The 27,845-nt window shown below is 50.2% G+C and overlaps 1 protein-coding gene across 1 annotated transcript in view; it reads left to right on the top strand.

Moving 5' to 3' along the window:
• The first annotated feature begins 12,533 nt into the window (after positions 1-12,533).
• The window catches only part of Atp6v0e1 (ATPase H+ transporting V0 subunit e1), a 29,740-nt gene continuing 14,428 nt past the window's right edge, over positions 12,534-27,845 (top strand). Inside the window, exons 1-2 of the mRNA XM_070011869.1 lie at positions 12,534-12,703; positions 21,001-21,048. Of these exons, the coding sequence (XP_069867970.1) occupies positions 12,600-12,703; positions 21,001-21,048 (152 nt within the window). The 5' untranslated portion in view covers positions 12,534-12,599. The remainder of the gene's footprint in view (positions 12,704-21,000; positions 21,049-27,845) is intronic.

Raw genomic sequence — 27,845 nt, 5'->3', positions numbered from 1 at the left:
TGCTGTTGTGAGTCTCGTCTGCTTTGATTGGGGCTTGGGTGTCCGAGACTCAAATTGAGTGAGAGCAGAATTTGTTTTATTGTTTTGTCCGTTGCGGGGCTTGAACTCAGGGCCTGGGCACTGACCCTGAGCTCTGTGCTCAAGGCGAGCGCGCTAACACTTGAGCCACAGCGCCACTTCTGGTTTTTTGAATATTTAAGTGGAGATAATTGTCTTACAGGGATTTTTCTGCCACGGCTGGCTTCAAACTGTGATCCTCAGATCTCAGCCTCCTGAGTAGCTAGGATGACAGGTGTGAGCCACCAGTGCCTGGCTGAGAATACAATTTAAATCTAGAGGTCCTTGTTGGAAGTGTGGAAAGATTAACTAGAAACAATTGTGAAGAAGTCAGGTGCTGGCGGCTCACGCCTGTCATCCTAGCTACTCAGGAGGCTGAGATCTGAGGATCACAGTTCAAAGCCAGCCTGGGTAAAAAAAAAAGTTCATGACAGTCTTATCTTCAATCAGTGTCACAGAAAAAGTCAGAAGTGGAGTTGTGGCTCAAGTGGTAGAGCGCTAGCCTTGAGTAAATGCAACTTGGAGACAGTGCCCAGGCCCTGAGTTCAGGCTCCAGGACTGGCTAAAAAGGAAGGAAAAAAAAAAAAAACATGAAAGAAAGAAAAAAAAAAGGGAAGAAGGAAGGAAGGAGACTCTTAGCTGTCAAAAAGCCAGAAGTAGCGTAGCGGCCCAAGTGTTAGAGTACCTTTTTTTTTTTTTTTGGCCAGTTGTGGGACTTGAACTCAGGGCCTGAGCGCTGTCCCTCAGCTCTTCAGCTCAAGGCGAGCGCTCTACCACTTGAGCCACAGCGCCGCTTCTGGTCTTCTGGTGGTTTATTGGAGGTAAGAGTTTCACCGACGGGCTTGGAAGGTGGCTCAAGTGGTAGAGCGCTAGCCTTGAGCTGAAGAGCTGAGGGACAGCGCCCAGGCCCAGAGTTCAGGCCCCACAACCAGACCCCCCCCCCAAAAAAAAGAAAAGTTTCACTGACTTTCCTGCCTGGGCTGGCTTTGAACCGTGATCCTCAGATCTCAGCCTCCTGAGCAGCTAGGATGACAGGCGTGAGCCACCAGCGCCCGGCTGTGGAGAGCACCATCTTGAGAAGCTCAGGGACAGCATTCAGGCCCTGACTTCAAGTCCTAGGACCAGAGAGAGGGAGGGAGGAAGGGAGAAAAGAAACTGGTTCTTGATCACTAGATTATGTTGGAGTTCTATTTAGATTTTATTCTAGAAGCCCTACAGTCACCGAGTCTCCCATTGTCCAGGGCTGAAGGCGTGTGGCTCAGAGCTAAAACCTCTACTCTTCTCCTACCACACAAAAGCTGCCTCTTAAATTCCCAGAGGTATCAGCTTTGGTAGCAGATACTGTCATCCATCCAGGAATGCGAGAGGCGACAAATGTCGAGAGGATATTCACAAAAGACCCTTTCCCTGCGAGCAGCTGTCTCCTGCCACTTCTGTAGTGATGAGATCATTTAATTCAGTATATCAAATTCTCTGCATGCCAGAGACACCTCTCCCTTCATTCCATCCATCTCTCCTTCCTTCTTCCATTTCTTCTTTCTTTTCTTTCTCCATTGCCTATAATTGAGGCTTAAACTCAGGCCTATCTTACTGGTTTTTTTTTTTTTTTAATTTTTTGGTTTGGGATCATTTTCTTTTTTTAATTTCTTTATTGAGATTAATTACTTATATAAACGTCACAATATTGTGGGATAGTGATATTTAGCTAACGTCACAAACACATTTTCTCCTTCATAAGGTGAATTGTCATTATCCTGGTCTATAAGGCTTCTGAACTCTATGAATTTGGACAATACACCTATTTCTTTTTTTTTTCTTTAATTGAGATTAGCTGACGACATGTGTCACAGTATTGTGGAATAGTGCTACTTCATTAAAGTCACAAACACATTTTCACCTTCACAAGGCAAAGTGTCATTATCATGGTCTATAAAGTTTGTGAATTCTACGAGTTGTGACAATATAATGATTTCTTCCACATCAGGAGATAATTACATTTCTTTCCTTTTGCTTAGTGTCAGCTGTTCCCTCTTTCCCTCCCATTCCCTCCCTCCCATCGCTGCCCATGAGTTGTTAAGTTCGTTTTCACCAATGTCCAGTGCAGCTGATTCCCACTGTTCGACGTTTTCCCTCTTTTTCCCTCTGATTCTGTGCCCTCCTCGCATGCATATTCTATATGTAGGGTCAAGAACATAGAGTCATCTAAAAACTATATGGGAGATTAAGAAGAGGGCCTTTGTTTCTTGAGGCCTATTTTTCTTGTCGTATCTCATTGGGTTTTGAATTTAACATCTGTACATCAGGGAGACCATGTGCCGTTTGTGTCTCTCATCTTGGCTTATTTCTCTCACCATGATTTGTTCTAGCTCCATTCATTTCTCCATGAATGCCATTCTTTTGTCCTTTCTAATGGCTGCGTAATATTCCATTGTATATAGGACCACAATTTATGGATCCATTCATCTGTAGGGGGACATCGGGGTTGTTGGCTTTTTCTTTCTTTCTTTCTTCTTTTGGTTGGTTGGGTTTGAACTCTGGGCCTGGGCGCTGTCCCTCAGCTCTTCAACTCAAGGTGAGCTCTCTACCACTTGAACCACAGTGACACTTCGGGTTTTCTGGTGGTTTATTGGAGATAAAAGTCTCACAGAGTTTCTTGCCTGGGCTGGCTTTGAACCACGATCCTCAGATCTCAGCCTCCTGAGTAGCTAGGATGACAGACGTGAGCCACCAGTGCCCAGCTGGTTGTTGGTTTTTTTTGCACAGGGCTGGGATTCTACCACTTGAGCCACACCTCCACTTCCAACTTTTTCTGGGTGATTAAATGGAGATAAGAGTCTCACAAACTTTACTACCTGGGCTGGATTGGAACCACAATCCTGAAGAACTCAGCCTCTGAGTAACTAGGATTACAAATGTGAACTAACTGGCTCACAGCCTTGTTTTTCTTACAGATAGATGTTACTGAGCTGCTTTTGCTCAAGGCTAGCGCACTACCACTTGAGCCACAGTACCACTGCTGGCCTTTTCTGTTTAATGTGGTACTGAGGAATCGAACCCAGGGCTTCATGCATGCAAGGCAAGCACTGTACCACTGAGCCACCTTCCAGCCACATTCCTTAAGAGGAAGAAACAGACTTAAGAACTTTCCTGGTCACACAGATAATGGGGGGTAAATAATTACAACCCTTGTCTACTTGACTTAAGGTTATCACACCTGTGCTAAAAAGGAAAAACCCTGTGTGTATGTGTGTGTGTGTGTGTGTGTGTGTGTGTGTGTGTGTGTGTTTATCAGAGCATTTGAGGCTTTCTTTTCTCCTCTAAAACAAATTTGTAACCAGGCATTTGTCCCTCACGCCTGTAATCCTGCCTACTCAGGCAGAGATCTGAGGATCACGGTTCAAAGCCAACCTAGGTAGGCAACCTGTTAAGACTCTTGATGAGCCACCAAAAATCAGGAAGTGGAGATGTGTATCAAGTGGTAGAGAGCCAGCCTTGAACAAAAAAGCTAAGCAAGGACATGGGTCCTGAGTTCAAGCCCCAGTACCAGCACTGGCACACACATCCATACATGCATAATTGAGTGAGTGAATGAATGAATGAGCAGTCCTGTGAGGAGCTGTGCGCATGCGCAGGTGAGTAGGCGAAGGACTGACTGAATGATGAACAGAGGAGCCCCGAAGTTAATGGATGTATTCACTGGAGGTAAGCGTCTCTGTTACAAACCATTGCTTCAACAGCTCTACCTCAGTTTACCTACTTGCCCCATGGCTGGAGATAACCGGCGGGCTAGAGATAACGAATCACCTTGGCACAGACCAGGCCCCAAAGAGGGCTGGAGGCCCATTTCCCCCCTCCCCTCCCTCCCCCGCCCCACGGTACCCACGGAGGGGGCCCTGCCTCATGGTGGGCTTCTCTGCAGACTTTTCCAGCCCTGGGCGCGCGTCCGGTGTCGTAAGTGCGACCTGCCACCAGGTGGCGCTGGCGCTTGCAGCAATTTTCCCGGGAGCGGGGAGGGGAGCTGTGGCGCTGGGGGCGGGACCCTGGGAGGGGCGTGGCGGGGGGAGCCGCCGGGTGGGCGGGGCCGGGGAGCCGGGTGAGGTCAGGGAGCCGCTGGGTGGGCGGGGCCGGGGAGCCGGGTGGGCGGGGCCGGGGAGCCGGGTGGGTGTGGTCGGGGAGCCGCTGGGTGGGCGGGGCCGGGGAGCCGTGTGGGCGGGGCCGGGAAGCCGGATGGGGGCCGGGGAGCCGGGTGGGCGTGACGGGGGAGCCGCCGGGTGGGCGGGGCCGGGAAGCCGGATGGGGGCCGGGGAGCCGGGTGGGCGTGACGGGGGAAGCCGCCGGGTGGGCGGGGCCGAGGAACCGGCGGGCGGGCGGGTCAGAGGAGATGGGTGGGCGTGGTCGGGGAGACGGGTGGGCGGGGCCGGGGGGAGACGGGTGGGTGTGGTCAGGGAAGCCGCTGGGTGGGCGGGGCCGGGGAGCCGGGTGGGCGGGGCCGGGGAGCCGGGTGGGCGGGGCCGGGGAGCCGGGTGGGCGGGGCCGGGAAGCCGGATGGGGGCCGGGGAGCCGGGTGGGCGTGATCGAGGGGTCTGGTGGGCGGGGCCGATGGGGCCAGTGGGCGTGGTCTGGAGCCGGTGGGCGGGCCGGGTGGGCGGGGCTGGCAGGGTAGCTAGCCTGACAGGTGTGAGCCACCAGCACCTGGGATGTGTATACATATATATGTTACGTGCAAATAGGATGCCATTTTCTTTTGGGGCTTGAGCGTCTATGGATTTTGGCATGCGGGGAACGGGCTCTGGAATCAGTTCCCCCCGGAAACCCAACCTCTCCCTCCTTTGTGAAGGACTAACAGCAAAGCAAAGCGTGGGCTAGGTGAGGGACTATTGCCACCGCGCTTATTAGAAGGGCATCAGGCGGGGAGGCTGAGATCTGAGGATCGCGGTTCAAAGCCAGCCCAGGCAGACAAGTCCGTGAGACTCTGATCTCCAATGAACCACCAGAAAACCGGCAGTGGCGCTGTGCTCCAGGGGTAGAGCACTCGCCTTGAGCTGAAGAGCTGAGGGACAGGGCCCAGGCCCCGAGTTCAAGACCCAGGACCAACAAAATGAAAGAAAAGAAAGGAAGAAGAGGGAGGGAGAAAAAAGAGCCCGCTCATGGCGGGCGGGGTGGGTCGATGGGGTTGAGGCAGGGCCTTTGCACGCCGGAGGCTTTGGGTAACGTCCCCAGCGCCCCCAGATCGGCAGGCGTCGGTTTGCAGGCTTTGCTCAAGCCGACCTTCAGTCCCGGGATCCCAGCTCCTGGGGTGGCGAGCGCGGCCCCTCCGCCTCGGAGGAATGGGCGCTGCGATCCCACCCCAGGCCGCCGGGGGCGCCGTTCCGCGTCGCTCCCTCAGGCACGGGGCGCTAGCATCTTTCTGCGCATGCGCCGCGGGGAACCGGTTTCCCCTTCTGGTTCTGCGCATGCGCCGCCTCAGCTCTGCGGAGCAGGTGGACGGCGTTTGATGGCTCCCCGGGGTTCTGAAGACCCGCTCTCCCCCCCCGCCCTGCGTCCCGTAAGACCCCCGGCCTTGCGTTCCCGGGCTTCCCAGGGGCTGCCTGTCCCCCCAGGCCTGTGGCCAGGCGCGGGGCCTTGTGGCCCCCAAATCCCTCTGCCTGGTCCGTCCACGCACCTCCGCCAGGACCACAGGGTCAGAGGTGTGCGTGCAAGCGACTGGGACCAGGGGTGTGTGTGCAAAAGACAGGCCAGGTGTGCGTGTGCAAGCGACCGGGACCAGGGGTGTGTGTGCAAAAGACAGGCCAAGTGTGCATGTGCAAGCGACCAGGACCAGGGGTGTGTGTGCAAAAGACAGGCCAAGTGTGCGTGCAAGCGATCGGGACCAGGGGTGTGTGTGCAAAAGACAGGCCAAGTGTGCGTGCAAGCGATCGGGACCAGGGGTGTGTGTGCAAAAGACCGGGACCAGGGGTGTGTGTGCAAAAGACCGAGGCCAGGTGTGCGTGTGCAAGCGATCAGGGCCATGGGTGTGTGCAAAAGACCAAGGCCAGGTGTACGTGTGCGAGCGATCTGGGCCATGGGTGTGTGCTCAAAAAACAGGCCAGGTGTGCATGTGCAAGCAATCGTCGCATGGGTGTGTGCAAAAAAACAGGCCAGGTGTGCGTGTGCAAGCAATCGGGGCCATGGGTGTGTGTGCAAAAGACCGAGGCCAGGTGTGCGTGTGCAAGCGATCAGGACCATGGGTGTGCGTGCAATCGAGCTAGGTAGGGGTGTGCATGTAAACAAGGCAGGTGTGTGCGTGCAAGCGACCGGGACCATGGGGTGTGTGCAAAAGACCGAGGCCAGGTGTGCGTGTGCAAGCGATCGGGGCCATGGGTGAGCGTGCATAGTCGAGCCAGGGGTATGTGTGCAATCGAGCCAGGAGTGTGCATGCAAACAAGCAAGGCAGGTGTGCGTGTGCAAACGACCAGGGCCAGGGGTGTGCGTGCAAAGGTCCTAGGGCTGACTTGGGCCCTGGAGGAGGCTGAGGCTTGCCTGCCACCAGGGCCCACCCAGTCTGTGGTAGCGATGTGCACCAGGGCTGGGACCCAAAGCTGCTAGAAAGTGTCCAGAACATTCGGTTGATAATCATAGCAAAATCATGCCACTACTCATAATAAAATAATAGGCCACTCAAGCAAAATTCACTTCTCAGTTTAGTCCCTTGGCTTTTCGATTGCCAGGTGTCCCATTGGATGACTCTGAACCACACTTTGCAGGGGGATATGTGACTCTGTGTGCTTACACACGCGTGCACATGTGACCGCATGCGCACCCGTCCTGGGGCTTGAACTCAGGGCCTGGGTGCTGTCCCTTAGATTTTTCACTCAAGGCTAGCATGCTACCTCTTGAGCCACAGCGCCACTTCTGGCTTTTTCTGTATATGTGCTATACAGAGGAATTGAACCCAGGGCTTCATGCATGCTAGGCAATCACTCTACCACCAAGCCACATTCCCAGGCCCTTTAATTCTTTAAAAAAACAAAACAAAACAAAACTCAAGTTCATTGCAATAAAGAGAAAATGGAGAATGGAATGCTGTATTAGGATTGTAGGATTTGGAAGCCTGCTGCTGGTGGATCACACTTTAATCCTAGCTACTCAGGAGGCTGAAATCTGAGGACGGAGGTTTGAAGTCAGTACGGGCAGGGAAGTCCATGAGATTTTCAATTATCCCTCTCCCCCCCCCCCAAAAGCTGGAAGTGGCGCTGTGGCTCAAGTGGTAGAGCACTCGCCTTGAGCTGAAGAGCGGAGGGACAGCGCCCAGGCCCAGAGTTCAAGCCCCACGACCGACAAAAAAAGAAAAAAAAGAGTCTCACAGACTTGAGCCACAGCGCCACTTCCAGCTACTTCTGATAACAGTCTCATGGTCTTTCCTCCTGGGGTTGGCTTTGAACTGTGATCCTCAGATCTCAGCCTCCTGAGTAGCTAGATAATGTTTTTGCTCCTTCCTGACTTTCAGATCTTCAAGTGCAGATGACTAGGTTTTACTTAGTTATGATCTCTATATTATGCTTTCTCTCTCCAGTCTGGCTTTGAACTGTAATCCTCAGATCTTAGTCTCCTGAGTAGCTGCCAGTGTCCAGCACAACTGATGAATGGTAAGAGTTGTAATCCCCAACACCCTGGCTTCCCATGGGCATCCGAATCACACCAAACTCCTCTATTTCTGAGCCAAGGGAATAACAACAGCACAGGAGCAATTCGAGTCTGGTCAGTTTACAGCTGTGTGACTTTGTCCCAAATACTCAACCTCTCTGGATCTCACTAGTATCATTTATAGAGTTAAAACTAGCCACCGAGTCATCCTTAGAAAGGAGAAATACCCCAGCACCTTCTTGGAGTGTTCCTGACTCCCCAAGAGTCCTGAGCTCTCTGCTATTTAGAACCTGAACACTTCAAGCAACTTGGCTGACAAACACACACAGGCCTGGGCTGACCAGGGGCCATGAGCTGGCCTGACCAGCCTTCCTTTACAATGTGTGAAGCGTGAATTTGGCAGATTGACCGACAGAGGGCGCTGCTGCTCAACTCTAGTTCACAGATATCAGAGGGATTAAGGACTTTTTCTCTCATCCCTTACAGGATGGATGGAAAGACTTAGAACTGAGCTAAAGAACTCATCGCTACCCTCTCTGACACCATTTCTTTTTTCTTTTGGTGCCAGTCCTAGGGCTTGAACTCAGGTCCTGGGCATGGCCCTCTACCACTTGAGCCACAGCACCGCTTCTGGCTTTTTACTGTGTACGTGGTACTGAGGAATTGAACCCAGGGCTTCATGCATGCCAGACAAGCACGCTACCACTGAACCACCTTCCCAGCCTTTTTTTTTCAAATCTAGAACTCTACCACTTGAGTCACAGATCCATTACTTGCTTTATGGTAGTTACCTCGAGAGAAGAATTTCATGGACTTTTCCTGCCCAGGCTGGCTTTGAACCACGATCCTCACATCTCAGCCTCTGAGTAGCTAGCATGACAAACAGCCACTAGCATCCATGCCCAACACCAATCTGCCCAGCAGATGAAGCAAAGATTAGATAGTTGGCATGCACAGATCAATGTCAGTTCAAATGCTTGCACTTCATCAAGAGAAATGGAAAATAAATCACACTAGCAAAAGGCAGAAGCAATTCTGATGTCTGTGAGTGGATGAGTTGATTAGAATATAGTCTGTAGACGATGGAATAGTATTTAGCTTTCAAAAAAGGAAGACAAATGTGGTAGAGCAGCATGCCTATCTCAGATTTTCAGATTTTTATTTATTTAGTTATTTTTTGTCGGTCGTGGGACTTGAACTCTGGGCCTGGGCGCTGTCCCTCAGCTCTTCAGCTTATGAGAGTGCTCTACCACTTGAGCCACAGCGCCACTTCCAGCTTTCTGGTGGTTTATTGATGAGTCTCACAGACTTTCTTGTCAGGGCTGGCTTTGAACCCCAGTCCTCAGATCTCAGCTTTCTTTGTTGCTAGGATTTACAGGTGTGAGCCACCAGGTCTCAGCTATCAGATTTTTTTTTTTGTATGTATGAGGGGTAAGGGAAGTACTGGAGTTTGAACTCAGGACCTGAGCGCTTATCTTTAATTCAGTTTTTTTTTTTCTCAAGGGTGGTGTTCTACCCCTTGAGCCACAGCTCCACGTCTGGTGTTTGCTGCTTAACTGGAGAGAAGATTCTCTTGAGCTTTCCTTCCTCAGACTGGCTTTGAACTACGATTCTCAGATCGGAGCCTCCTGAGTAGCTAGGATGACAGGCGTGAGCCATTCATGGTCAGTGTGTAATCTCAGAATGTGGGAAGTGAAGGTAGAAGATGGAAATCAACCGCGGTTCCAAGTAGCACACCGTACTACACGAAAATCCTTGGCAAGCATTAGAACTGTCATGCCGGGTTATTCCTTGGGCCTTCAACCCTGCGGTGCATGGCCTGTTCCCAGCTCCATCGCTTCCATATTGAAGGCAGGGCCCCCATGGCTCACGCCTGTCATCCTAGTTACTCAGGAAGCTGAGATCTGAGGATCATAGTTCAAAGCCAGCCCAGGCAGGAAAGTCCATGAGACTCTGATCTCCAATGAACCGCCAGAAAACCGGAAGTGGTGCTGTGGCTCAAGTGGTAGAGCGCTCCCCTTGAGCTGAAGAGCTCAGGGGCAGCACCCAGGCCCAGAGTTCAAGCCCCATGACCAACAACAACAACAAAAACAAACACAGGAAAACAACTTCCATATTGCAGAAGCTGGTGCTGTGCCAACGAGATACAAGGTAGTAGGATGGTGAAGACATCTTGCCTTGAGAATCAATATCATACACCAGGTTCCTGGAGTGTGAGGCTCAGCTCATCCTAGCTGAGATCTGAAGATCACAGTTCAAAGACAGCCCGGGCAGGAAAGGCCATGAGACTCTTTATTTCCAATGAACCAGCAAAAAAGCAGTAAGTGGATCTGGAGTGGTAGAGCACCCAAACTGAGTAGAAAAAGCAAAGAGATAGCCCCCAGGCCCTGAGTTCAAGACCCAGTACCCCCCAATCCCCACCCTCCCCCCAAAAGTGGCCCTGTGGCTCAAGTGGTAGAGCGCTTGCCTTGAGCTGAAGAGCCGAGGAATAACGTTCAGGCTCAGAGTTCAAGCCCCAGGACCAACGAAAGGAAGAAAGAAAGGAAGAAAGGAAGAAAGAAAGAAAGAAAGAAAGAAAGAAAGAAAGAAAGAAAGAAAGAAAGAAAGAAAGAAAGAAAGAAAGAAAGAAAGGAAAGAAAGAAAGAAAAGAAAAGAAAGAAAGACTCCACATAAAGCTCCCCTATGACCCAGCAATCCCACTTTTGGGCATTTACCCAAATGATCACAAACAAGATCACACTAAAGCTACCAGCACAACTATGTTTATTGCAGCCTTATTTACCATAGCTAAGATATGGAACCAACCCAGATGCCCCTCAGTAGATGAATGGATCAAGAAAATGTGGTATATATACACAATGGAATTCTATGCCTCCATCAGAAAGAATGACACTGCCCCATTTGTTAGGAAATGGAAAGACTTGGAAAAAATTATATGAGGTGAAGTAAGCCAGGCCCAAAGAAACATAGGTCCCATGGTTTCCCTTATTTGCAATAACTAGTATATGTCTGAGTCAAGCAGAAAAGGTCAGATAAGTTGATGTTAGGGAAATGAACCCTAAGATATGTATTCAAATGTTTTTTCTTTCATGCGATTGTTTCTAACACATTTATAAGATAATTTCTTTGTTGCTTTGTATGTCCCTCCCCCACGGTATAACCCCTGCTTTCACTATATTTGATGTTGGTATAATTTGTGGAGGGGAAGGGAAATAAATCGTTTAAATAGGGATACAGGTGGACACATCGCAACAATGAGATGTACAAGTTGTTATGTCAAAAACGAACTTTACAACTTTGGTGTGTGTGTCGGGGGGAGGATTGGGTGGTGGTGGTGGGGAGGATGGGAAGGGATGGGAAGGGGAAACAAAGGAGGAGGCTACAATGCTTGATAAGAAATGTACTCATTATCTTGCCCATGTAATTGTAACCCCTCTGTACAGTATTTTCACAATAAAAAAATAAATAAAATTAAAAGAAAGAAAGAAGGAAGGAAGGAAAGTTCTGGGGCAAGGAATGTGGCTCAGTGGTAGAGTGCTTGCCTAGCATGCATGAACCCTGGGTTCGATTCCTCAGTACCACACACTCAGAAAAAAGTCAGAAGTAGTGCTGTGACTCAAGTGGTAGAGTGCTAGCCTTGAGCAAAAGAAGCTCAGGGACAGTGCCTAGGCCCTGAGTTCAAGCTCCAGGACAGGCCAACAAAAAGAAAAGAAAAGATATTTTCTCTCATGCAGAAGCTAGATCTCAAATACATAGGGACATGATAAATCATTCAAAACTCCAGGCATGCAGACACAGGGAAACCAAAAGAAGATACTTTTTTTTCTTTTTCTTTTTTGTTGGTCATGGGGCTTGAACTCTGGGCCTGGGCGCTGTCCCTGAGCTCTTCAGCTCAAGGCTAGCTCTCTACTACTTGAGCCACAGCTCCACTTCTGTTTTTTTGGTGGTGGTTCATTGGAGATAAGAGTCTCATGGACTTTCCTTGCCTGGGCTGGCTTTGAATCATGATCCTCAGATCTCAGCCTCCTGAGTAGTTGGGATGACAGGCGTGAGCCAGGGGCGCCTGGCAGAGGAGAGTATAATTAGGAACACAAAGGCGCAATGCCTATGTGCCTCTGATCATATAAAAATAATAGTGATCAAAATGAACTCCAAGAAATGGAAACAGGAGGTTTATTTTTTTTCTTTGTTGCTGATTTTGTTTTCTTCCTGCCTTGTTTATCTGTCTTTGGGGGGGGGGGGAGACACAGACAGGGAGGGACAAAGGGTGAACACAGGTGGTCCTCTGCATATTATGTCGAAAATGAACTTTACAACTTATCAGTGGGGACGGGGGGGGGGAACTGGGAGAGAGCAAGGGAAGGGGTGACATTGTCCCCCCAAAACACAGAATGAGAAGAAAAAGAAACGTGCTCATTACCTGGCTTGTAAAAGTAACTGGAACCCCTCTGCACATCACCTGTAGGGTACAAACAAACACATTTTAAGCAGGAAACAACAAAAGAAGAAGGTTGCCTGAAGAAGTTCCATTCTTCCCAGGAAAAGCAGAGTTGTAGCTGAGCTGGGGGGGGGGGGGTCTGCAAGCAGGTGAGGGCGTGGTCTGGAGCCCGTGGGGGCGTGGCCAGGCGGGCGCGGAGGCGGGGCCCGGCGGGCGCGGAGGCGGGGCTCCGCAGGGCGCGGAGGCGGGGCCCGGCGGACGCGGAGGCGGGGCTCCGCAGGGGGCGGGGCCAGGCGGGCGCGGAGGCGGGGCTCCGCAGGGCGCGGGGGCGGGGCACAGCGGGCTCGGAGGCGTGGCCCCGCAGGGCGCGGAGGCGTGGCCTCGCGCAGTACGCAGGCCGCGTCGGCGTCACGTGACGCGCGCCTGGCACTTCCGGGTGGGACCCGAGGAAGGCGGCGGGCAGGGGCTGGCGGGCGGCACCATGGCGTACCACGGCCTCACGGTGCCTCTCATCGTGATGAGCGTGTTCTGGGGCTTCGTGGGCCTCTTGGTGCCTTGGTTTATCCCTAAGGGTCCCAACCGGGGGTAAGTGTTCGGGGGGCGGGCCTGTGTGTTTCGGGGGGGGGGCGTCTTGGTTGAGGGCCGCGCGGGCCGGGGTGTGGGGACCCCCCCCCCCGCGTCAGGCCTCGATGAGCCTCGATGAGGCCTCTTCCCTGTCACCGCCGCCGCCTCGGTGTCCCCTCGCGGGGACCCCCCCCTCCTTCCAGGACACATTTTGGGGGGGGTGGGGGTGGGATTTCTCCTCACGGCCCTCGGGTGGGGGTGGGGTGGGGTCGCCATCGCAACCGCCCGATGGCCGGGGGGGGGGTCACCGGGATTCCCTGCACCCCGCGGGGCCTCCTCGCCACCTCCAGGCCTGGTCTGTCCCCCGACTTGAAAAGCGGGGGGTGGGGGTGGGGGTGGGGAGACTAGATTGACAGGTAGAGATTTTTGATCGAATGACCGAGGCCGAGGTGGGGTGGGGGGTGGGGCGCCGGGGTGGTGGGGGGGCGCTGGGCCGGTTCCCCCCATCCCCCCCCCCCCCCCCGCGAAGGTGGTGTTTGGAATCCCTGCGTCATACCTGTCGCCTGGCGCAGGGCGCCCCGCTCCCGTCGGGGGAGTCGGGTGGGGTGACTTGTCACCCGGGCCTGCAGGGCGATTGGCCCAGAGAGAGAGAGAGAGAGAGAGAGAGAGATCGCCCTTCTCGCAGACTTCTTTGTGTGGCGGTGGTTGGTTTTAATAAATAAACAAATAACTGGAAGGGCATCGTCTATTTTGGAAGTCAACTTTCTCCTCCCCCGCCCCCCCCCCCCCCGTTTTCCTTGATTGGACTTTAAAACAGAACCATGTCTGCAAAGGCACCCCCCTCCCCGGGGGGCCCCCTCTTCTGTCGAGTTCCTCTTTTGCTTTTTTTGTTTTTGTTTTTAGTCATTTCTCCTCCCCCCCCCCCACGAAGAGTACAAATATCTATTAAGCAAAGTGGTTGCTATGGAGAGTTGATTACTTCCATTTTGTGACCATGAACCTGTTCTCTGAAATAGACTTGCTCTTCTTAATAGCGTTCCTTTTAATAGGTAAAACTAACTCCTGCTAAGATTCCTGAGAGTATGATTTCCTACTAACCCCTACTGTTTTTTTTTGGGGGGGGGTGGCCAGTCCTGGGGTTTGAACTCAGGGCCTGGGCGCTGTCCCTGAGCTTCTTTTGCTCAAGGCTAGCGCTCTACCACTTGAGCCACAGCACCACTTCTGGCTTTTTCTGTGTATGTGGTGCTGAGGAATCGAACCCAGGGATTCATGCATGCTAGGCAAGCGCTCTACTACTAAGCCACATTCCCAGACCCCTACTTCTTTTAGATAGAAAAATCTATCTTTTGTAAGCAGCACCATGTATTAACCAAAACTAATTGGACTTGTTTCTCCTCCAGGACTTTTTTTTTTTTTTTTTTAAAGACAACAGAGCTCTTCTTTTGTTGTGCTTGTATCTTTAATTCTTACATGACATCACTGTCTGGTTTTGTGGCTTCATCCTCAGAGAAAAGCACTTATTAATACCCTGGCCATACTGGATTCTCTTAAAGACTTAAGCTCTTCATCTTGGACTCTCATGCCACATCTGTTTGCCAGGGTAATGAAACCCCTGTTCTTGGACCAGGTTTGAGCCCAGGGATGATGTTTCTGTATTTGACCAACTGCTGACATGTTATATGGATCTCACTGCTTCCATTACAGGCCTTGTATTTCCTGTTCTTGGCAGGACTGAGCAGGTCTTGAAAGTGTTCTCTAGAAAGAAAGGTCGCAGGATTGCATTTTGAAAAACACTTCTTCATGGGCAACCACTGTGACCTTGGACAAGGCAGTTAACTTTTCCATAGTCCCATTTCCTCATTGTAAGATGGACATGGTAATTTGCAATGAGTACAAATTCCCTTTTCCATCAGAAAGTGTGTGTGTGTGTGTGTGTGTGTGTGTGTGTGTGTGTGTGTGTGTGTGTGTGTGTGTGTGTGTGTGTGTGTGTGTGTGTGTGTGTGTGTACTGGGAATAGGGCTTGAACTCAGAGTCTTGGTGCTGTCCCTTTACTTTTTTAGGACAAGGCAGTTAACTTTTCCATAGTCCCATTTCCTCATTGTAAGATGGACATGGTAATTTGCAATGAGCACAAATTCCCTTTTCCATCAGTGTGTGTGTGTGTGTGTGTGTGTGTGTGTGTGTGTGTGTGTGTGTCCCTTAACTTTTTTAGCACAAGGCGGGCACTGTGCTACTTGAGCCACAGCTCCATTTCCAGCCTTTTGCTGATTAATTAGAATGAAGAGTCTCACAGACTTTCTTGCCCAAAGCTGGATTTGAACCCTGATCCTCAGATCTCAGCCTCCTAAATGGTTAGGAATTATAGGCATGAACCACTGGTGACTGGCCTACAGATCGCTTTTTAAAAAGTTACTTGTTTTTGTTTATGTGGTACCAAGAAATCAAGCCCAGGGCCTCATGCATGCTAAGCAAGTACTCTACCACTAAGCCACCTTCCCAGCCCACAAACCGCTTTTTTAAATACATGAAGGAACTGAACCACTTCATTGATTATGGTGTATTATTATTAGCAATACTGAGGGTTGATTTCAAGGCCTTCTATCTGGAATCTACCACAGCCACGTCTCTAGCTCAGACTGTGGTGAATTCTTTGTTTTTTTTTGTTTTGTTTTTTGGGTCCGGTCATGGGGCCTGAACTCTGGGCCTGGGCGCTGTCCCTCAGCTCTTCAGCTCAAGGCTAGCACTCTACCACTTGAGCCACAGTGCCACTTCCGGCTTTTTTCTTTTTGCTTATGTGGTGCTGAGGAATCGAACCCAGGGCCTCATGCATGCAAGGCAAGCGCTCTACCACTGAGCCACCTTCCCAGCCCTCCCTGAGCTTTTTTTGCTCAAGGCTAGCACTCTATCCCTTTGAGCCACAGCTCCACTTTTGGATTTTAATTGGTTCATTTGAGGCACAAATCTCACAGAAGGCTGGGAAGGTGGCTTAGTGGTAGAGCGCTTGCCTAGCATGTATGAAGCCCTGCGTTCGGTTCCTCAGTACCATATAAACAGAAAAAACCCAGACGTGGCACTGAGTGTGGTTCAAGTGGTTGAGTGCTAGCATTGAGTAAAAGAAGCTCAGGGACAGAGCCCGGGCTCTTGAGTTCAAGCCCCAGGACTAGCAAACAAAAACAAAAAAAAACAACAGACTTTCTTGACTGGGCTGGCTTTGAACTACGATCCTCCGATCTCAGCCTCCTGAGTAGCTAGGATGATAGATGTGAACCGCCAGCCCCCTGGCTAAGAAAGTATTTCTGATAGGATTAAATAGATCTTTATAAAGAAGATAAAGGGACAGCATTATAGGGGAGAATTTTTATGCTCTTCCACTGAGCAGTGCAGAAACCTGGGAACTGAGATTCTCCATAGCTGATGAGCTAGAGGGGAGGAAAATCCTTTTCTGAATTTATCAATAGCCTAAAGCTAGTCCCTCGCTCTTCCTGGCAGTCTTTCCTGCAACTGAAAAAGGATGGGATGATGGCCACTCCCCCAAACACGTTTCCTCCTCATTCCTGTTCTTTATGACTTCCCCCTTTTCTCTTTAGAAATCCACAGGTTCTCTAAAAAGCTTCCATTTTGTTGTTCCTTCTTTTTTCCACAGCTCCCTTGCTGGATAGGAGGAGGGAGCAGAGGCCGGAGTACAAGGCTTCCAAACATCTACACAAGCAGAAAGAGCTAGCCCCCCCCCCCCCCAGGAGGGCTGCCATAATTAACGTTCATACTTGTGTCTGTGAATACAGGTGCTTGGGTGTTCATAGGTGTGTGAAAGTTTGCCAAGCCACCTGAAAATAACATGAGACTTCGCCTCTGAATCCTTCCTTCCTTCTGCATGCAGCTTCTAAGAAGCAGGATTTGGCATTGTTGGTTGTGTGCAAGTGTGCGCGCATGTGCTGGTCCTGGGGCTTAAACTCAGGTCTTGGAGCTTAATTGCTCAAGGGCTAGAGCTCTACCACTTGTGCCACAGCTGCTCTTCCAGCTTATCATCATCATCATCATCATCATCATCATTATTATTATTTTATTTGGACCTTCATTAAAGATCAGGGTCTCACAGACTTTTCTGCCCAGGCTGGCTTTGAACTGTGATCTTCAGATCTCAGCCTCCTGAGTAGCTAGGGTGACAGGTGTGAGCCTGGGGAGCTTGTATATAGAATTGTATTGCTTGGGGGCAGGGGAGGGGGTGTCACAGCTGTTTTAGCTCTCTGTAGAGAAGATTCTAGGCTGGGGCACAGGAGCAAAAGCTTGGAATTAAGACAAAAACACTGTGTTTGCAATGAATGAAGGGGTGACAGGAGAGGAGGGCTGGCTTTCTATTTTCATATTTCTTTTTTTTTTTTTCAGACAGGGTCTTACTGTATAGTTGAGGCTAGCCTCAAACTCATGATCCTCCACCTCCTCATGCCTCCACCTCCCCAATGCTGGGATTATAGGCATGAGCCACCACACTCAGCTAGATCCCAAGTAAGGAGCTGGACTCAAATTCTGTAGGTTTTCACTTGTGTGTGTGTGTGTGTGTGTGTGTGTGTGTGTGTGTGTGTGTGTGTGTGTGTGTGTGCTGGTACTAGAACTTGAACTCAAAACCTGGGCACTGTCCTTGATATATATATTTAAAATTTTTTTTTCCCTTTAGGCTGGCATTCTACCACTTGAGCCACAGCTTTTCTGAGCTACCAGCTTCTCTGTGGTTCCTTGGAGATAAAGTGTCTTACATACTTACTTGCTCCAGGCTGGCTTTGAGCCATGATTCTCAGATCTTAGCCTTCTGAGTAGCTAGGTTGACAGGGATCGAATCTCTGGCACCTAGTTAGGTTTTCTTTTTTCTTTTTTTTTTTTACTGTACAAATGTCTCCATTAGCTCAAACCCTCATCAATATTGCAAAGATGGTGTCTGACAGTTCTGGCTGTCTGCAGTGATCCTGGCTTCTGTGTTCACATTATTTGCAGATCATCTCAGCGGGCTTGTCTGCTTTTTCCTTTTGCCCCTGCTCCCTTAGCCTGTGTCAGTTCAGCTGAAAGATGTGATTAGGTTTTCTGTCATTCCTTCCTCCGATCCCTCTAGATTGCTGCTGGTCCCCCCCCCCCCCCCCCCCCACCAAGGCTTCTCCAGCATTTCTGGGGAAAGCTTTTCCTGAAGGGAAGATCCCCTTGTAAAATGGCTTCTGTGCCCTCCAAACACCTGTCCGTCCCATCAACCCTGCCTTGCTGTCAGATCTGGGATCGTTCCAGCATGCTGATTATGGTTGATGGTTATTGTTTGTTTCTTGTTTGTCTGGTGTGTTGTATCACTCCCGGTCCCCCCTCCCCCAACCCCTCCAAGCTGGTAAGCTAGCCAAGGCAGGGCAAGCTAGGAAATGCTTATGCATTTTGTTAACTGTTACTTTCCCTGGGGCATCCTGGGTAATCCTGGGCCAAGTAATCAGGGAAGGAATGTATCTATTGCGAATGTGACCTAGTGAGGTTATGAATGTAATCAATTGAAATTAACCATAGAAAATGCACACCAGGGCTGGGAAGGTGGCTCAGTGGTAGAGTGCTTGCCTTGCATGCATGAAGCCCTGGGGTCGATTCCTCAGCACCACATCACAGAAAGAGCTGGAAGTGGCGCTGTGGTTCAAGCGGTAGAGTGCTAGCCTTGAGCAAGAGAAGCTCAGGGACAGCGCCCCCAGGCCCTGAGTTCAAGCCCCAGGACTGAGTTCAAGCGCAGGAGCTGGTGGACCAATGGCTTAGACCTGTCTATAATCCTAGCTCCTCAAGAGGCTGAAATCTGAGGATCAAGACTTGAAGCCATCTTGGGACAGGATAATCCATGAGATTTACCAGGTTCTGGAAAATAGGCTTAGCACCCCCCCCCTCGCAACCCCCACTCCCCGCACCCTCTCCCCACCCTGGATAATAAGAGGCTGGCAGTGGAAAACCTGCAGCTGGCAAGAGATCAAAGGAAGACATCTTGGAGAAAGATGAATTTGCCATTGCTTGTGGATAGAAGGAAAGGGACGGGAGGATGACGTTTGAGCCAAGCCAGGCTGGTGAACTTTGTTACTCATCATGGCGACGGGAAGGAAGCAATCTGCTTAGGAGAGATGTGGAAAAGCCCTAATGTCAGTGGGGATTGAGCAGACCACAGGCTCAAGTGTGGACGGCCAGGCCTGCGAATGACACAGCTGCTGTTTTGGGGGCAGAGATTTCTCCCTCCCTTCCCCCCTTCCTTCCTGTCCCTTTTCTTCACTTTGCTTCCGGCAGTGCGGATTGCATTTAGGCCTCCCTGGTGCTCAGCACACACTCTGCCTCAAAGCCAATCTGCTCAGCTTTGGGGAGGAAAAGACATGGATTGATTTTTCCATCTCCTGGAATTCATTTTGAGAAGAAGTATTTTACATGATCAGAGGCATGGCGCCTTTGTGTTCCTGCCCAGGAGGAAAGAGATTTCCATGAGGAGCTTTTTGAAAGAGAAACAGAGGCTGGGAAGGTGGCTCAGTGGTAGAGCGCTTGCCTAGCATGCATGAAGCCCTGGGTTCGATTCCTCAGTACCACATACACAGAAAAAGCCAGAAGTGGTGCTATGGCTCAAGTGGTAGAGTGCTAGCCTTGAGCCAAAGAAGCGTAGGGACAGTGCCCAGGCCCTGAGTTCAAGCCCCAGGACTGGCAAAAAAAAAAAAAAAACAAGAGAGGAAATAATGAGTCTTTCTCTTTCTGTCTGTCTGACTCTTTCTCTTATTCTTTGGTGCCCAAACTTTTTTTTTTGGGGTCCGGTTGTGGGGCCTGAACTCTGGGCCTGGGCGCTGTCCCTCAGCTCTTCAGCTCAAGGCTAGCGCTCTACCACTTGAGCCACAACGCCACTTCCGACTTTTTTCTTTTGCTTATGTGGTGCTAAGGAATCGAACTCAGGGCCTCAAGCATGCAAGGCAAGCGCTCTACCACTGAGCCACCTTCCCAGCCCTTACAGCTCCACTTCTGCATTATTTTTTTATTTTTTATTTATTTATTTTACTGATTGATTGGAGAAAAGAGTGTCGCAGACTTTCTTGCCCAGGATGGCTTCGAACCTTGATCCTCAGATCCCAGCCTTCTTAGTTACAGGTGTGAGCCACCAGTACCTGGCTATGCGTTCTTAGAAACGCTGAAACTGGGCTGATCATACACCCACATCCAAGCTTGCTTTGTGGATGAGAGGCCCTGCTAGAGACAATGCACTTTTAGAAATACAGTGTTAAGGGCTGGGATGTAGCTAAGCACTTGCCTAAGAAGGGCATTGTCATGGGTTCAAATCCCCAGTATCAAAAAAGAAAAGATGAAAAAGTTACAGTTAAAAAAAAAAAGAGGGGCTGGGAAGGTGGCTCAGTGGTAGAGCACTTGCCTTGCATGCATGAGGCCCTGGGTTCGATTCCTCAGCACCACATAAGCAGAAAAAAAAAGCCGGAAGTGGCGCTGTGGCTCAAGTGGTAGAGCGCTAGCCTTGAGCTGAAGAGCTGAGGGACAGCACCCAGGCCCTGAGTTCAGGCCCACGACCGAACCCCCCCCCCCAAAAAAAAAAATGTATCCCCAGGTGTCGGGGGCCTCACGCCTGTCATCCTAGCGACTCAGGAGGCTGAGATCTGAGGATCACCATTCAAGGCCAACACAGGCAAGAAAAGTCTTGAGACTCTGAATCTCAATGAGCCATCAGAAAACCAGAAGTGGCGCTGTGGCTCAGAGCGGTAGCCATGATCACAAAGAGCTCAGGGTCAGTGCCCAGGCCTTGAGTTCAAGTCCCACGATTGGTAATAAAAAGTATAGTGTTAATTCATCACAGAGAATTCTACCTAATACTACTGTCTATACACTTCAGTTGTAGCAAAGCTTGGATTGTATATCGAATCTGTGGCATTAGTACACATCCTGTTATTTTTGTATTGTGTGTGTGTGTGTGAGTGTGTGTGTGTGTGTGTGTGTACGTGCACACGTGCCAACCTTAGGGCTTGAAGACAGGGCCTGGGCACTACCTAGGCCTTTTCTCAAGGCTGGCGCTCCACTACTTGTGCCACGCCTCCACTTCAGCCTTACTGCCGGTTAATTGAAGAGAATCATGGGACTTTGCTGCCCAGGCTGGCCTTGAACTGTGATCCTCAGATCTCAGCCTCCTGAGTAGCTAGGATGACAGGCGTGAGCTGTTGGCATTCAGCGAGATTTTGAACAGACTCATGGCCATTTCCATGGGGTACAGTGCTTGTAGTACGTGACACGGAAGGGGACTTACCATATCTAATAATACTGGCTTTTCTTTTCTTTTTTTTTTTTAGAGTTATCATCACAATGTTGGTGACCTGTTCCGTTTGCTGCTATCTCTTGTAAGTATATTATTTCTTGTAAGTGGTCACTTTCTAAAATCCTAAGTAATTCTCCTTGACAATGTGTGTGATTTAAACATTCGTTTCATTGGTGCTTAGGCCTTATGGGAATACCTACACTGACAGTAGACTTTGCAGTGTTTAGCATGCTACATGCTATGTAATTATCATTGTAATTCATGGTAATATCTGTTTTTTTGTTGTTGTTGTTTTGCCAGTCCTTGGTCTTGAACTCAAAGCCTAGGCACTGTCCCTGAGCTTCTTTTGCTCAAGGCTAACCCTCTACCACTTGAACCACAGCTCCACTTCTGGCTTTTTCTGTGTATGTGGCACTGAGGAATCGAACCCAGGGCTTCATGAGTGCTAGGCCAGCACTCTACCACTGAGCCATCTTCACAGCCTGCTCTGTTCTTGAATTTTTTTTTTTTTTTGCCAGTCATGGGGCTTGAACTCTGGGCCTGGGTGCTGTCCCTCAGCTCATCAGCTCAAGGCTAGCGCTCTACCACTTGAGCCACAGCATCACTTCTGGTTTTTTCTGCTTATGTGGTGCTGAGGAATCGAACCCAGGGCCTCATGCATGCAAGGCAAGCACTCTACCACTGAGTCACCTTCCCAGCCCCAATTCTTTTTTTTTTTTTGGGGGGGGGGGTCCGGTTGTGGGGCCTGAACTCTGGGCCTGGGCACTGTCCTTCAGCTCTTCAGCTCAAGGCTAGTGCTCTACCACTTGAGCCACAGCGCCACTTCCGGCTTTTTTCTTTTTGCTTATGTGGTGCTGAGGAATCGAACCCAGGGCCTCAGGCATGCAAGGCAAGCGCTCTACCACTGAGCCACCTTCCCAGCCCTGCTCTGTTCTTTTGGGATAAGAGTACAGTGTGATTGGCACAACCATAATGATTATAATTACCTGCAAATGATAATTACCCTACTTTTATTTTACTATTGTGGAACATTTCAGCCCTGTCATTTCATGACATGCTGGTGTAGTTAGTTCACAGAGCCCTTTTTTTTTTTTTTTTTTTTTTAAACTTGGTGTGTGTGTTGGTACTGGGGTGTGAATTCAGGCCTTCATGCTTTCTCTTGGCTTTTTTAGATCCAAGTTGGTGCTCTGCCATTTGAGCCACATCTCCACTTCTGACTTTTTTTTGCTGGTCCATTGGAGATAAGAGTCTCCCATACTTTTCTGCCTGGACTAGCTTCAAACTGTGATTCTCAGATCTCAGCCTCTTGAGCAGCGGCATGACTGGTGTCAGCCACTGTGCTAAGTCCTAGTGTTCTTAGTTGAATGTTTTGGGAGACCATGTCTCAGGGAGATGAGCAAGGAGTGTTGTTAGTTGTTGTTTTGCCAGTCCTAGGGCTTGAACTCAAGGCGAGCACTCTACCACTTGAGCCACAGCACCACTTCTGGCTTTTTCTGCTTATGTGGTACAGAGGAATCGAACCCAGGGCTTCATGCATGCTAGGCAAGCACCGTACCATGGAGCCACCTTCCCAGCCTAGTGTTAGTTTTCAGAATTCACTTTTCTTTGTTTGAAAGCTGAACATCTATCCTATTTAACAAGAAAACACCGACGCCATTTAGGCCTCTAATTGTTTCAATCCTATTCTCCCAAAGCATTGGGCTTCTACATTAAAATAAATTTGAAATTTAAACGAAAACTTCACTGCTGTGCACAAATATGTGGGTTTTTTTTTTTTTTGGAAAGTATTTCTTTTGAAGTGAGCCACACCCAGAGCAAGTTGGCTTTCCTGAACAAAAGCCCTGTTTTGAAGTGCTATGTGGGCTTCTAAATTGCCTTCTGTTTGTGGTAGATTTTTTTCCCTGCCAGTTCCTTCTAGGTTAAGGTTTGACTCTAGAAAAGAGGAGAGCAGGCAGAACCTGTTTGTGCTTTGAGTTGTCAGGTTTTCACCAGTATCAACCAGTTTTTTTTTTTTTGTTTTTGGGGTCCGGTCGTGGGGCCTGAACTCTGGGCCTGCGCGCTGTCCCTCAGCTCTTCAGCTCAAGGCTAGCGCTCTACCACTTGAGCCATAGCGCCATTTCTGGCTTTTTCTACTTATGTGGTGCTGAGGAATCGAACCCAGGGCCTCATGCATGCAAGGCAAGCGCTCTACCACTGAGCCACCTTCCCAGCCCATCAACCAGTTTCTTGTTGGTACTTCAGCAGAGAAAATCTGTGCATTGGTAGGCTGGTTGGGTGTTTGAAACAGAGTCTTGCTATGTAGCCCGGGCTGGCATAGAAATCAGTAGGATGTATCCTTAGCTGATCTCAAACTTGTAGTCTTGGGGCTGGGAAGGTGGCTCAGTGGTAGAGTGCTTGCCTTGCATGCATGAGGCCCTGGGTTCCATTCCTCAGCACCACATAAGCAAAAAGAAAAAAAGCCGGAAGTGGTGCTGTGGTTCAAGTGGTAGAGCGCTAGCTTTGAGCTGAAGAGCTGAGGGACAGCGCCCAGGCCTAGAGTTCAGGTACCACGACCAGACCCCCCCAAAAAACGAAAAAACTTGAACTTCCCATGTGCTGGGATTATAGGCATGCACTACTGTGCCCAGACCCCACAGGTTAAGTGTTGGTGTTCGATTACATTACAGTTTATCCAGAATCTCGACACTTGAGTCTTCAGGGGGAAATTAGAAATTGAGTGTTGCATCATAAGAATATCTTTGCTTCTTGGAAAATGGGCATATTTTTAGCACGTGACTAATTCAGCATCTTTCCATCTGAACCAGCAGAATGATACAGAAGGAATTACTGAGACTAGGAGTCAGGAGCCCAGGTTCCTCTATCCTGAATAACACTTGGCTTGCCTTTTTTGGGGGGTGGGGGAGTGGGGGGGGTCAGTTGTGAGGCTTGAACTCAGGGTCTGGGTGCTGTCCCTGGCCCTTTTTTTTTTTTTTTTTTTGGCTCTTCCACTTCTGGTTTTTGATTGGTTCATTGAAGATAAGAGTCTCATGGGAACTTTTCTGTCCAGGCTGGCTCTGAACTGCGATCCTCAGATCTCAGCCTCCTGAGTCGCTAGGATGACAGGTGTGAGCCACCAGTGCCCGGTAGCTTGTCTGCCCTTTTTTTTTTGGCCAGCCCTGGGACTTGAACTCAGGGCCTGGGCGCTGTCCCTGAGCTTCTTTTGCTCAAGGCTAGCGCTCTACCACTTGAGCCACAGTGCCACTTCTGGCTTTTTCTGTGTCTGTGGTACTGAGGAATCGAACCCAGGGCTTCGTGCATGCTAGGCGAGCGCTCTACCACTGAGCCACCTTCCCAGCTCACTCCTCGTACTTTGTCTTCCTTCTTTCAAGGGAGGCCAGATGCATGGCACTTCTGTTGCCATGGATTATAATTTTTTAGCACGATCCCCTCTTCCTCGGCCTAATTTGTGCTGAAACTTTAATCTTAGGAGAGCACAGAGGAAAGCAGGTCTCTAGCTACAGTTCGGATCTCTCTTTGGCTTTTGGCATCTCCTTGGGATCTTGGAGCAGGTTCCTCCCTGGTGGCTAAGGCAGGGGCCCTCTGGCTGGTAGATCTTCCTATGCCGGGTAGGGGCGGGGCTGGGAATGTTCCAGAAGGTGGAGAGGATGGAGGAAACCAAACTTCTTTCTCCTAAAGGGAAAGTCAGCCTGCCACCAGGGGTGAGGAAGGATTGTCTTCAGGACAGCAGGGAGTGGCAAAAATGTCACCGACTCATGGCCAGGAATAAGCAGCCTTCTGGGCCCGCCTAGGGGAGGAGCTAGCCCCCATCTGGAGGCTGTGGAAAGTACCAGAAAAAAAAAGAGAAAGCGTTGCATGCTGCCAGGTCATTGAGCAAGAGCTATTGGGAAGATGGCGCAGGGTTTGGGGGAGATGAGGAAGTTGGAGTGTGCAGTAACAGCGCAGAGCAGGGCTTTTGCTGGGGGGTGTCTTGGTTTTGTAGTCTTGGGGTTCAAGCCAAGGACCTCCCGCACAATGGAACCCACCTTTTACTACAGAGCTTCTCCCTCATCCCCGACGGGACGGGGTTTAAGTCACCCTGCCTGGGCCTCGGGGGGTTGAAATTCTGAACTTGGGCCTAAAAACTAGCCAACGTGTACCCCAAAACCGGAGGGGTGTTAGGCAGCCACACGGCTGCTGATCAAAGCATAGGCCCGGCAGGGTAGCGGTTGAACTTTTTGTTTTTGTCTTGTTGTTTTGCCTTCTCAGTACATCTGCAGTTGTTGAAGCAATTTCATTTTCCTTCTTTCCTTCCTTCCTTCCTTCCTTCTTTCCTTCCTTCCTTCCTTCCTTCTTTCTTCCTTCCTTCTTCCTTCCTTCCCTCCCTCCCTCCCCCCCTCTTTCTTCCTTCCTTCCTTTCTTCCTTCCTTCCTTCTTCCTTCCCTTCCTTCCTTCCCTCCTTCCCTCCCTCCCCCCCTCCCCCTCTCTCTTTCTTCCTTCCTTCCTTTCTTTCTTCCTTCCTTCCTTTCTTTCTTCCTTCCTTTCTTCCTTCCTTCCCTCCTTCCCTCTTTCCCTTCCTTCCTTCCTTCCTTCTTCCTTCTTTCCTTCCTTCCCTCCCTCCCTCCCCCCTCTCTCTTTCTTCCTTCCTTCCTTCCTTCCTTCCTTTCTTTCTTTCTTCCTTCCTTCCTTCTTCCTTCCTTCCCTTCCTTCCCTCCCTCCCTCCCTCCCTCCCTCCCTCCCTCCTCTCTCTTCCTTCCTTCCTTCCTTCCTTCCTTTCTTTCTTCCTTTCTTCCTTCCCTCCTTCCCTCTTTCTCTTCCTTCCTTCCTTCCTTCCTTCCTTCCTTCCTTCTTCCTTCCTTCTTCCTTCCTTCCCTCCCTCCCTCCCTCCCCCCTCTCTCTTTCTCCCTTCCTTCCTTCCTTCCTTTCTTTCTTTCTTTCTCTCTCTCTCTCTTTCTTTCTTTCTTTCTTTCTTTCTTTCTTTCTTTCTTTCTTTCTTTCTTTTTTCGGTCGGTCATGGGGCTTGAACTCTGGGCCTGGGTGCTGAGCCTGAGCCTGAGCTCAAGGCAAGCACTCTACCACAGCATCACTTTCAGTTTCCTGGTGTTTAATTGGAGGTAAGACTCTAGCCGTCTGCCTAGGGTGGCCTTGAACTGCGATCCTCCGCTCTCAGCCTCCTGAGTAGCTAGGATGACAGGCGTGAGCCACCAGCACCTGGTGAATCTTTCCCTTTCTGATTTGTCAGTGAAGGGGAATTGTGGCACTGAGGGTGTTGCTCGGCGGGGAAGGACCGTGAACAAGCTAGAAGGCCTTTGGTAGATCCGGTCTTGAAGTCAGGAGAGAAGCAAGGAAAGCGGCTTCCGGTGCAGAGCAAGGTGCCACGGGGCACGTTCCCGCGGTGTGACAGGACGGTGGCCTCTGATCAGAAGACAGAGATTCAGACTCGTGTGGCTCTGGCAGAATTTAGTTCCTTGAGGTTCAGACTGAGATCCTTGTTTCCTTTGCTGGTTGATAGTTGGCCAACAAATTACCTAGAGGCTGCGTGAACTCCTGGACATCTAGCCGATCCATCTAAAGCTAGCAAGACAGTCACCTTGTATTTATGCTCCTCTGACACTGCATACTGCCCTGCGTGCGTGCGTGTGTGTGTGTGTGTGTGTGTGTGTGTGTGTGTGTGTGTGTGTGTCTTACTCTCATACATATACATACACAGAAACTATTTTTGCTACCTTAGGTTGTTTTTGTCTTTGTGCCAGTCCTGGGGCTTGAACCCAGGACCCGGGCGCTTTCCCCAAGCTGCTTTTGCTCAAGGCTTGGCATCCTACCACTTGAGCCACAGCTCCACTTCCAGCCTTTTCTGCTGGTTCATTGGAGATAAAGAGTCTCACAGACTTTTCCTCCCCCAAATGGCTTTGAGCTGTAATCCTCCTATCTCAGCCTCCTGCGTAGCTGGGATTACAGGCATGCATTACAGGCATGCACATCAGCACCTGGCTTTTGCTACCCTACGTTTAAGGCACAGTAGTAGCTAAGGAAGAACAGACTAGAAGGGATTCAGACTGCACTGGGGAAGGCATGGTTAGTTCACCAGATGGCACCAGTTGGCAGAGACCAGGCCCAGGGCTGGCTTGACCAGGCCCAGCCCTGCAGTGCAGAGCTGAGGACGTGGGCATGGGGGAGTCCCTGTACCAGTGCGAGCAGAGCTGCAGGAAAGTTAATCTGTTCTCAGGCCAAGGCCACCAGATGAGCACGTGTGTCCTCCCCCCTCCTGTCCCCAACAAAGCTGGACCTCGTGCTCCATTGAAGAAGCGGGCCGCGTGCCGCTGCTCACGCCTGCAATCTCAGCTACTCAGGAGGCCGAGATCTAAGGATCATGGGTCCAAGCCAACCCCAGGCAGGAAAGTCCAAGAGTCTATGAGATTCTGATCTCCAGTTAACCAGCAAAAAGCCACAAGTGGAGGTGTGTGGTGCAAGTGGTAGAGTGCTAACCTTAAGTCAAAAAGGGAAGGGACAGCGCCCAGGCCTGGAGTCCTTCCTGGAGTCCTATTCCGCCGTTTGAATATGCCATTAGCCAGCTCACAGATAAAGACCAGGAAACACAAGTGTTTTCTAGTTGCTGCTTGTCAGCCCTGCACAGAGCCTGGATTAACTCTTAATTCCTAACACCTCCTTACGAGGATTAGCGTCTCTACTTTACAAAGGGGGAAACTGGCTTGGAGGTAATACCACTTAACCTGGGGCCATGCCCGGTAATCGTTGATATAGCTAGAATTAAAATACAACTCAACTCTAATACTCAATTCTGTGTGTGTGCTGGTACTTCAAGGCTTTGCTCTCAGTTATTTTTCTACTCAAGCCTGGTGCTCTACCACTTAAGCCATGTCCTCCATTTCCAGCTTTTTGCTG

The sequence above is a fragment of the Dipodomys merriami genome, unplaced genomic scaffold (assembly GCF_024711535.1).
Source record: "Dipodomys merriami isolate MVZ:Mamm:240054 unplaced genomic scaffold, mDipMer1.0.p SCAF_848, whole genome shotgun sequence".
NCBI classification, from domain to species: Eukaryota; Metazoa; Chordata; class Mammalia; order Rodentia; family Heteromyidae; genus Dipodomys; species Dipodomys merriami.
This window is presented reverse-complemented; position numbering and strand designations above follow the sequence as displayed.